Source organism: Pseudophryne corroboree, chromosome 4, assembly GCF_028390025.1.
Source record: "Pseudophryne corroboree isolate aPseCor3 chromosome 4, aPseCor3.hap2, whole genome shotgun sequence".
NCBI classification, from domain to species: domain Eukaryota; kingdom Metazoa; phylum Chordata; class Amphibia; order Anura; family Myobatrachidae; genus Pseudophryne; species Pseudophryne corroboree.
Genome location: NC_086447.1, coordinates 865864193 through 865876206, shown reverse-complemented (window position 1 = coordinate 865876206; position 12014 = coordinate 865864193). Strand labels below are relative to the sequence as shown.

The 12014-nt window shown below is 43.8% G+C and overlaps 1 protein-coding gene across 10 annotated transcripts in view; it reads left to right on the top strand.

Moving 5' to 3' along the window:
• TTC7A (tetratricopeptide repeat domain 7A) overlaps window positions 1–12014 on the top strand; it is a 914714-nt gene that overhangs the window by 498351 nt on the left and 404349 nt on the right. For all 10 annotated transcript variants that reach the window (XM_063918709.1, XM_063918713.1, XM_063918708.1 and 7 more), the window contains one exon: window positions 2152–2224. In XM_063918709.1, coding sequence (XP_063774779.1) covers window positions 2152–2224 — 73 coding nt within the window. The remainder of the gene's footprint in view (window positions 1–2151; window positions 2225–12014) is intronic.

Sequence of the window (12014 nt, the reverse complement as noted above, 5' to 3'; positions counted from 1 at the left end):
GGCGCATGTAAACCCCCGCCCAGTTCTTGACGTCAGTCCCGACAGATTGGGCAATGTGTATGCACAACACACTGCCTAAACTGGCTATAGATATATCTGCAGATCAGTTGATCTGCAGATGTACAGTATCTATAGGTGTGTACCCAGCATCAGACTGTAAATTTTTACAAAGCATGGTCTCTAAGCTGAGCATATAACGTAAACATTTTTTTCAGGTTCTGAGTCAGTGGCGATAATTTAGGAATCAGGAATGAACATAGATGTGCAAGAAATCTGTAAGTGCACAGATGTGCCTATATCACCGCCAGAATGCCGTCAGGGGGGCCGAGGGCTATTCCCACTAGTGGGTGTCCACGACACCCATAGAGTGGGAATAAAACCAGTGGCAGCCGCAAGGGCCTTCGTTACGCACGCCCCTATGCCGGCATTCTGGCGGCCATGATCCCAGCGACGGTATGCTGACTGCTGGGATCCCGTCTGTTGGTCAGACATACTCAATGCATTGGAGCCATGGCTGGGGTGGCAGATGAGGAGCAGAAGACAATGAGCAGCAGCAGTAGACTAAGTAAGTGCTGGTAGGAGTATAAGTGCTACTGCTAGTGTGTATGTCCCAGTGCCGCACTTCCAGCCGACACAAAGTTCCGGACGTCGATGTGCGAGGTACAGGGGGCAGTACATCGCCCATCATCGTCTGCCCCCTGAGCCCACCCGTTCTCTTGTTCCCAGACCATCGCCATCAACACGAAGCTGCCATCTCAGCTGGATGCTCGCTGCCAAGAAGTCTGAGTCCAGCGGGGGTGGTGAGAATGGCACTGGTAGTACACTACCCTGACCGGCAGCGCCCCTGCCTACTATGGGCTTGTCATGGCACCCAGGGCACGTGCCCCACTCGCCCCGCTCTTGTTGCTCCACTGCTCCTCACCTTCCTCTTGTTACTGTTCATTCTGATTCACCATGGATTGGATCTGGCTGAAGTACGTTTAGGCAGTGCTGATTGGCTACAAGTTCTGTGACCTATGATTGGCTGCTGGAGGTAACAGCAACGGAAGAATCTGTTGTGCTGGTACCTATTAGTGCATAGTCCCCTGTAAGTATGCATGAATTGCTTTTACAGCAGATATTCTGAAATACTTATGATGCCAGGAGGTAGATAGAAGGCATCAGCAGTATGAGTAGTGGGATGAATGCTGCATAGCGATATTATGTATTGGTCAATAGTGTACTATATTGGTGTATATGATTCATCATTTCTGGAAGTGGGTAGACTATAAAAGAGCTGTAGTAAATATTTTGGACCATAGGAATTTGTATTGTGGCTATAGTGAATGTCAGTGGTGTTCCAGAATCTGTTTTTTGGGGGGTAACATAACAATAGCAGATTGTCACTGTATAGATCATTGGTGCGGCCTCATCTAGAATACTGTGTTCAATTCTGGAGGCCAGATCTTCAAAATTATATTAATACACTAGAAACTGTACAAAGAAGGGCAACTAAAATGGTGCATGGCCTACATCACAAAACATACCCAGAAAGATTAAGAAATCTCAATATGTATAGTTTGGGGCAGAGAAGGAAAAGGGGAAACATGATAGAAACTTTCAAGTATATCAAGGGTTTTAACAAAGTCCAGGAGGGAAACATTCTCCAAATGAAGAGAAGCAATAGGACACTAGGACATGCACTGAGGCTGGAGGGGGGGAGGTTCAGGGGAAATTTGAGGAAAAATTACTTCACAGAAAGGGTAGTGGACAAGTGGAATAGCCTCCAATCAGAGGTGGTAGAGGCTAAGACAGTGGAGCAATTTAAACATGCATGGGATAGACATAAGGATATCCTTACAAAGAAATAAGGATCAAATAAGGTTTGAGATAAAGATATGGTAAAAAAAAAAGGGGCAGACTAGATGGGCCAAGTGGTTCTTATCTGCCGTCACATTCTATGGTTCTATGTGGCCCCATTTTATAAGGGTTGATCCCGCTGCTGTATGGTAGTCATTTGTTAGGGTGTAGTAGTCAGGTAGGTAATGAGTTCTCCGCTCCCCAATGTAACCAATGTACTGTATGTCTGCACCAGAGCCTGGGGGATTATACTTATGACACCTAAATCTGACCCTTCCCTCCAATGTTACCAGTGTATGTTTGTTTCCACAGAGCACATGAAATAGACCCAGAGGACCCTCAGATTATTCTTTATTTAGCACTTCAGCTGGGCCTTGTAAGACAGGTAAGTGCTTCTAATGAGCCTGTAACATTTATTATTTATTAATTATTTGTTTATTTACAGTTTCTTATATAGCGCAGCATATTCCGTTGCATGCCTGTTCCGTAACATGCGTGTCCAATATCCGCCATCAGCACTGACTAATCTCATCACTGTGCACAAGAGGCTAAAGCTAGCCAATGATCACCCATTGCCACATGGCTACTTTAGGGCAGTGAATTGGGGCATCCATTGACACACATACAGTAAGTGAAGCGACCAGCCGCTAGGTGCAAGGTGTGACCAATCACTTGACTGTGACAGGAATGGCTGGTTCTGTGCATTGTTGCTGCCTAACTTTACTGATATCATTGGAATAGCACAGATGTGCTGTAACCTAGAGCAATCAGAGGTTTACAGCGTATAACAATATAGTGTAGCCGGAACACAGGTGTCCGCAGGCTGAGTGTCAGTTATAACAAGAATCATTTCTTTCAATAACTGTTTGTGATATTAATAGTTGTGCTGCTTTTGGTGGCATATTTACAAAATATAGGGGGTTATTCCGACCCGATCGCTCGCTGCAGGTTATCGCAGTGCAGCGATCGGGTCGGACCTCCGAAGGCCGTTGTATTGTAGCGATCGCCTCTGCCTGATTGACAGGCAGAGGCGGTCGCTGGGCGGGAGGGGGCTGGACGCGGTCCGGCCAACGTAGGCGTGGGCGAGCCGCGGCAGCTGCGTAACGTCACACGCAGCCTCTGCAACCCAGGCAGCAAGGAGGTTCTCCAAATGCAAAAGTGGGCACTGACATGCGGGGCGGACTAGCCCTGTGCTGGGCGTCCCCCCGCATGTCTGAGTGCCTGATCGCACAGCTACGATCAACTCGGAATGATCCCCATAGTCTCATATTAAGTTTGTTATAAAGGGGAAACAGTTTAATAGGATAAAAAGAAACTTATTTTCTTTTATCTTTAAGAGCTCTACTACTGTGTATGAACAGCAACAGAGTAACCCAGATTTAAAGTACACCACTCTTCAGGTTATTGGAAAAAAAGATTTATAGCCAAATGTAAAAACCTTTGAGTTACAGCAAGCAGGGGTGGATTGGCCATAGGGCTCACCAGGAAGATTCCTAGTAGGCTGACGTGTCTGTGGGGTGTGTTTTGTGTGTTGTCATGTGATACCCCCCTCCACATGACAGCAAACCCACCTCACTCAGTACACTGCACTGTCCCCATTCATTCTGTTATTCTATATCTGCAGTACAGCGACTCTACCATCCAGTGATGCTGCCATGGCTACACTGTATGTTATACCTCTTGTGCTGCCTATGTTGGGCCACTTTTACAAAATGTTACAGGGCCACTTTTAGTTCCCAATCTGCTCCTGGTCTCAGACACAATTACAGCAAAAGACGCAAGGAAGGCCACAATTGCATACAATCAGGCCCTATGAGGAAGGATCCCGCCCCCCTCAACAGACCCCACCCACTCATCAGACCGCATCGGCGATGCTTTTGCACTTTAAGGGTAGCTCCCGGCCAGGGCAGCTTTAGGATGACGTCACGTAGCCGCTGCGGTCCATCCCCCGCACGGTACGACCACACCTGGCACGCACTGGTGCTCTGCGGTGCCGGTGCATGCGCAGTTCTGACCCGATCACACCGCTGCGATGAACTGCAGCGTGCGATCGGGTCAGAATGACCCCCTTTATGCACTGTATTGAACTCCATGGGCCAAAGGTAACAAGATCCGAATAGCTGGTTCCAGCGTGATTCTCACCTGGTTCTGCTTTAAAACGAATTGGCACTTTAAATTGAGCGGTTATATTAGTACAGTAGTGTGACCAGCGAATCGGAGCAAAGATTGCGTACCCTATTAAACGGTAATGTGTTTGCTGTGTGACAAGATGGTGAGGTCATCGCTCCCTGTTAAGTCCCCCTGTCTTTGTCTCTGGGAATTTGCACTCTTTCGTGATTCTGGATTGTGTATGTTTGATGACATTTTCACATTGTTAGTATATAGGTTTAGTACTTCATCTTGTCCGTACATAGGGGATAATTCTGAGTTGATCGCAGCAGGATTTTTGTTAGCAGTTGGGCAAAACCATGTGCACCGCAGGGGAGGCAGATATAACATGTGCAGAGAGAGTTAGATTTGGGTGGGTTATTTTGTTTCTGTGCAGGGTAAATACTGGCTGCTTTATTTTATACTGCAATTTAGATTGCAGATTGAACACACCACACCCAAATCTAACTCTCTCTGCACATGTTATATCTGCCTCCCCTGCAGTGCACATGGTTTTGCCCAACTGCTAACAAAAATCCTGCTGCAATCAACTCAGAATTACCCCCATACTGTACATTTTCAGCAGCGCTGCCATGGTATTGTACTTTTGGATATGACATTTTTCAATTGTCAGAACCCCAAAAATAAAATGAAGTATGTAGGCTTCCTGGCTAGCAGGGCTGATAATACTTGGATATTTTTATATGCAGCAGATTGTATTTACAGTTGCTTTTCACAGTTAAAGAACCACAGTTTCATCTGAGATAGCGTTGTGTTTGTGAGAAGGGCATTGTCTACATAGCACGTTAGGGATTCCTGAACATTTAATTCTGTCCTGCATTTAAATCATTTGCAACAGTATCTGCGTAGTTCTAACTTTCTCCTCTAGGAAAGGGGGTATTTGTTTTTTAGCAGGGAGTTTTTCTTTTTGGTGGGCACATGTTTAACAGTACAAGCCAAAATCGGAGTGCAACCGTCATTATGACATTTATAAAAGTAATAAATGTGTAATAACTGTTATTAGCGACTTACCTGTCCTTCCATTTTTACAGCTAGTTTGCTCAGGGTTGTTTGCAACATTATCGGTGAGCCCCTATAATGTTAGGAACCTACCCGATGAGGTTACCTTGACGATTGATGGGTAGGCTCATATATTGGCCAATTTTATGCCAAAAACCTTGAATATGATGAATAATTATAAAATGTATTATAATTCTAATGGTTGTATAGTGCACCTGCTCTCTTGTTTCTTTGTTGTAGTACTAAGTTTCAGCTAGGTAGCACATCCCATTCTACAGTAAGTAGTAGTGTGAGCAGTACAGGCCCCCTTCCCCAGTATATTGTTTGAATATATGTAGCCTGGAAACAAAGACATGCCTTACAATTTGTTTAACTGCTATTCGTCTGTGGGCAGGACTATTTGTGGCAGGGTTCACTAACCAGAGGCCCAGGTTTCGCTGAGTACATAGGCCATAGTTGGGTTCCCCAGTGTGGAGAGGGTCTAGTGTGCTGAACAGGTCAGCTCTATGAGGGAAGGAGGTTGAACAGGAAGGGAGAAGCAGGGCAGTGTGCATGGGCGTGCCTGTAGTGAGTGCAGAGGGGGCCTTATTCAGGTCCCGGCGCATTAGTGGCTCCATGTGCAATAACGGTATTTTGCACATAAGCCATTATAGTATGGCTTTATATGAACAGGGGACACTGTAATTTGTCATAATATGCACTGGAAGGCACTAACGTGGCAGAATCTGGACTGGGGGCACTGTAACGTGGCATAATATGAAGCAGGGGGCACTGTAATATGGTATAATATAAATTGGGGAACTAAAATGCTGCACTGTACAGTATGGACTATGGGCACAACAGTGTAGCATTATTGAACTGAGGACACTTCAGTGTGACATAATATGTACTGGGGACAATGTGTGGCATAATGTGAATTGGGGGAACAGTGTGGCATAATGTGTATTGGCAGCCCTATAATGCGGCATAATGTGAACCACTGGAGGGCACTACTATGGGGCATAAAATGAGCAAGGACAGTACTATGGTGCATAACATTAAGATACTACCATGGAGCATATGATTTACTAGGGTAACTGTGGGGCATGACATTAATTGGAATATATATATATAATCTATCTTAATATGTATGTATGTATGTAGATATATATGTGTGTGTGTGTGTGTGTATATATATATATATATATATATATATATATATATATATATATATATATAAATAAACCAGAATCACCTTTATCCTGCGCTATAATATTGCTGCCCTCTGATACGGTCCTACTGGTAGCCAGGACCAGACAAAAACACCTCCAAACAATGAATCGGAGGGCGCTAATAATCACTCAAGCTTTACCAGCAATACCATTGGCCACATTTATAAATGAATAATGATTTATTAAAAGCACAGTTTGCTAAAAGAGATAACCCTTTCACATACACATCAACAATTGGTGTCACAGATGAAATGAAGGGTATTTTTTTTCTCTTTTCCACCCTGACGCATTTCTTCAGAGGGATGATCAATACAGCTATGCAGTCCAAAATTGGCAATCATAGAAATCTTCAGGTTCTTAAGACCAATTAACAGTACAGGTTTGTTGGACAATTTTAAAAAATGGGACCTCAAATCACAATTCGTGAGGGTCCAATCAATAAGAGCTGGCAATAAGCCCCACTTGGGGAGAATCTCCTGAACTAGTGTGTATATCTACAGATGAACAACAAGTTCAAGTGTGCTCCTGTGTGCTCTCCCAAAGTGCAAGCGCTGTTAATTGGTCTTAAGGACCTGAAGATTTCTATGATTTCTGTATTGATCATCCCTCTGAAGAAGTCCGCAAAGGACGAAACACGTCAGGGTGGAAGAGAGAGAAAAAATACCCTTCATTTCATCTGTGACACAAATTGTTGATGTGTATGTGAAAGGGTTATCTCTTTTAGCAAATTGTGCTTTTAATAAATCATTATTCATTTATAAATGTGGTTAATGGTATTGCTGGTATAGCTGGAGTGATTATTAGCGCCCTCCGATTCCTTGTTTGGAGATGTGTGCAGTTGCCAGGTTTCTATAAAATCTATGTGAAAGTTTGTGATAGAGTAGGACTTGCGGTGAAATGGGGTCCCGTGGAGTGGGCCGCAAGCTTACATGCATTGTACAATTCATAAACCAAAACCCCATTGTTTATTTAGATGTAACATTAAAGCATTAAGGTGAATGAAGCTGCTTAGGAGAGTGCTGGGTTTTCTGTTTGGTATATTTGAGTTCGGTGGTCACAGCCCACCGCACCCCAACCCCTGGGAATGGTGAGTACAGTGGTTCCTCGTGTTTGTTTTTATATATATATATATATATATATATATATATATATATATATATATATATATATATATATATATATATATATATATAGTTCAGCCGAATTATGGCACTCTGCGGTCTCATTCAGTCAATAAAACACAGCTACAGAAAGCTTGTGGCAACGTTTCGGCTTTAATAGCCTTTGTCAAGCCTAATAACCAACACGTGTTGGTTATTAGGCTTGACAAAGGCTACAAGCTTTCTGGAGCTGTGTTTTATTGACTGAATGAGACCGCAGAGTGCCATAATTCGGCTGAACTGTTCATACTTGTAATGGGCACCGCGGCAGGTGATGCTGGAAGTGAGAGTGCCGGTTGCTAGCTTGTGTATATATATATATATATATATATATATATATAATATATTTATTTATTTTTTATGAGTTCCTTTATAGTCTCCAATGTGTGACATGCAAAATAAAAAAAAATCTTTGATTTTATGTTAGTGTTATGAAACAGAAGCCAAGAAATCGCATTTGGGGAGGTAAAATACTTCTTTCTGGTTTTATGAGAAAGGTAGATACACGGACTGTAAATACTCATTAAACATGATTATGCAGAAGTTTTCTTGTTCTTGGCAAGGAGCAGTGGCAGCGTTTCCACAAAATTACTAATAGCCCATGGATCATTAACCCCTGGTTTTTATACAGTGCGGTTCATTTTTAATGCTGTGTCAGTACTTTAATGGCAGATTGCTTTATAGCCTTGCCCTTCACCACGGTCAGCCATATACAGTACATAACATCAGATACGTTCCAGTACTAAACCTACTGACTGATGAACAAGATAACAGCACAGAGCTGCTGCAAGCCCCAGTAGAATTGGCAGGCCATCTGATAAAGATTGCTGCAGAGCTCAGCACTGGCTCGGAATTTAAGCTGGCAAATGAGCCCAGGTCCCGGAGTTTCAGAACGCCATCTGGGAAGCAAACTTCCATATTCCATATATTACCCAGCCCCTTAATGAAATAAGCAGTGACATCTGTCAGTAGATACTTGGCTGTTTGTCCCTGTGGAAAGGAAGAATGATAGCAAGTGCTAGACACATTATAAGGTTTTCATAGACTGTACAGTGGGAAGCTCTATGATTTAGTAATTGAAGGGCCATAGTGACTCATAGATGGATAGATGAATACAGAAGCAGAACTACAGCCATTGCTGATCATGCTCTGAGGCCTGGAGGTTTGCTGGTGGGGCTCTGGGTGAGTTGGGGCCTGGCGATGCTGTTCCGTAATCTGCAATTCCCCTTAATTTTGCTGTTCTGAGCATGTGTGGGAGCGGGTGCATGTACTGTGGACCGTACTATATATAATGTCCTGTGGGCAAGCAATAGACAGTACACCCATCTGTCATATACACTGTTCACTGCGCGAGCTCGCAGAAGCTTGGCACTTTTGGGCATTCCCACAGTAGTTGCAAAATTTATCCCTTCTCACTTCTGTTTTTGGGGCTATTTAGACCCAACGCCCTTCCCAAGTTTTTTTCATTTTAAGGTTCACCCTCTGAAGGAGACACAGACACTGAGGGGACCAGTAAGCACCCCAGGTCTGTTCTGGGATGAGAACGATGTGTCACAGAGACACAGTAAAATTGCTCAGTTTCTGGGTTGGGGATCACCAAACATCAGCCATCACATTGCATTTACTGGGTGCATGAATGATTGGCCACAATATATTAGGTCTATCTAGCTAGCTCCTTATTCACTGCATAATTGAAAGTCCCCGTGCAGTTAATGGGTGTTTAGGAAAAATCCGTAGAACAGTCTATTTTATAGACTGAGACTGCTATTGTAGAGTGGATATTGACTGCAAGTAGAGATGAGGCCACAAATGCACTAATATATATATATATATATATATATAGAGAGAAACTGCAAGGACCGGCACTCCCCCTCCCGGACTTAGTGCTTGGGTGCCATCTCAGATAAATTTGGATAATAGGCAACAAAGCAAGCGGCACTCCAAGTCTGTTGAAAATTCAAGTGTATTACACACAAAACATGATCTGACGTTTCGGGGTCCAAGCGCCCCTTTGTCAAGGTGAACAATAACAACTGTGATAAAATTCATACCTTATATAAGAAGAGAAAACCCGCCAAGTGTCCCGTTCACGCCCGCCCGGCCGTTTGCGGTCCGTCCCTGCTTCCGTCTCCAATGGATGACGTCATGCACAGTGCGCTCCGTGCACACGTCGTTGTCCTGGTTACCCGACGCTAGAGGCGGCCGGGCTGCGGCGCTGATAAAAGAAAACATATTGTGCAACAGATCTAACATTACAGAACCCCACATCAAACTAGTAAATGAATAATAAAAATATTGTATAGACATTGTATTTAAAAGAGGTGATAGCTGAAGGTGCACCCACAGTTAAACGGTGCATATAAAAAAATAATAATAAAGATAAAAATAAAATGGCATGGAAACCCCTGACTACTCGCTGGGGTCATGCCCTCACTAAGGTGAACCTAGCAATTTAGGTGATGACAATTGAAAAAGTGAAGTTGATGTTATAAAAATTGATGTTATGCAATGGTAACAGTAAACTTTAAACTTACAAAGAATAAAAGCTTATAATGGGGGTCTGTTCTATTCCTGACTGGATTTAGCCCCGGCTAGAATCGGCTAAGGTACTTCAGATATCACCATCTTCAAAAAATGAGGGGAAACAATTATTGTTTAAAATATAGCATGCTAAGATCAAACTATCCTATTCAAGGTTGCTGTAGACCGCATTAGCACTATACGGTACATCAGAGTTAAATGTTCTAAACGTCTGGTGTTTTATTTGAAGATGTTCCAGCTCAGCTTCTCATTCAGTCCGTAGGGACTGGTGGTGTTTAACTCAAAGATCCATTTGGCTTCTAATCGCAAGAGGCTGCCATCTCTGTCTCCTCCTCTAATGTGCTTGGGGACATGATCAATGATCATATGTCGCAGGTCATTCATAGTATGATGCGCTGCCGCAAAATGCCTTGCCACCGGTTGCTCTGACTCCTTACCCGCCAGAGCCTGTTTGATGGCCGAGCGATGAAGAGCCATCCTCTCTCTCAAAGTTCTAATTGATTTGCCCACATAGTGGAGTCCGCATGGGCATTTTATGAGATATACTATATGAGTAGTAGTGCAGGTAAGTACAAAGTTAATCTTGTAGGTCTTCTCCCGATGTGGGTTGGTAAAGTTGGAACCAGTTATCATGTTTTCGCAGGTGGTACACTTAATGCATTTATAACATCCGGATGGTCTGCCCAGGAACGCTCCAGGGGTCTGTTTCTGAAGTTTCAAATCCTGGAATCCAGTAATGTCAGAATGGACTATCGCATCCTTGATGCTTTTGCCCCTTGAGAAGCACATCATGGGCCGCGTCCCCCTGAAAGTTGGTAATGATTGATCAGAAGCTATAATGGGCCATAGAGCTCTCGATGCTCTCTGTACGACCGGGCTAGTAGTGTTGAACCTGGAAATGAAGGGTATGACTGGCCTCTTTGGGCGGTCGCTGGGATACAGGAGAGATTCCCTAGATAACTGCATCACTTCCTGCTTCTGTTTGATCAGGAGTGGACGGTCATATCCTCGCTCTGTGAATTTCACAATCATCTTGTCCAGTTCCATCTCCAACTTGTCACGATCGCTGATCAGGCGCGAAACCCTTATCATCTGTGAACGTGGTAGGCCCTTTTTGAGGGCTTTGGGGTGATGACTATTAGCCCTCAACAGGGTATTCCTGTCTGTGGGTTTGGTGTATACTCCTGTGTGTAAAGTCCCCTCTTTGATTACAATCTGCACATCCAAATAGTGTATTGAGCTGGTGCTGGTCTGGTAAGTGTATTTAACCCCTGACGGTCTGGAGTTGGTAGTATGCATTAGTTGCTCAAAACTTTCCACGCCCCCTGTCCATAGAAGGAACAGGTCATCTATGTAACGCGAAAAAAACAAAACGTGCTGAGAGACCGTCTCATCCTGGAAAAACACCTTTTCTTCCTCCTCGAACATATAGATGTTGGCGAACGATGGGGAGACATTGCTCCCCATCGCGCACCCCGTCTTTTGACGGTAGAATCTACCGTTGAACAAGAAGTAGTTCTTTTCCAAAGTCATTCGGAGGAGATCCATGAACAATGAGATGTCTAATGTCTTCATGTTTTCATTTTTCAAAAATGTCTCCATTGCCGATAGACCTGCCTCATGTGGTATGTTTGTGTAGAGGCTAACTACATCAACCACACACATGAGGGTTCCCCTCGGTATCTGTTGTATACCCCTTAATCGGTTAAGGAAACTTGTAGTATCTTTAATAAAGTGCTTGTGCTTTAAAACCAGCGGTTGCAGTATGCTGTCCAGGAAAACTGATACTGGCTGGAAGATTGATTCTCTAGCAGCAATGATAGGTCTGCCTGGTGGAGCGTGCAGACTCTTATGCAGTTTAGGAACCGTGAAAAATATCGGCACTCGGGGGTGTTCCTGAAAAAGTGCCTTGTGCAATTTAGAAGTTAATTTCCCATTTTCTTTGGCTATATCTAAAGTGCTCTTCAGTGCTTTCTGATATTCAAGAGTGGGGTCACGGGTCAGCTCCTCATATACCTCGGTATCTGCTAGTTGGCTCTGTATTTCTTCCACATAATAGTCCAGGTCCAGAACCACCACCCCACCCCCCTTATCC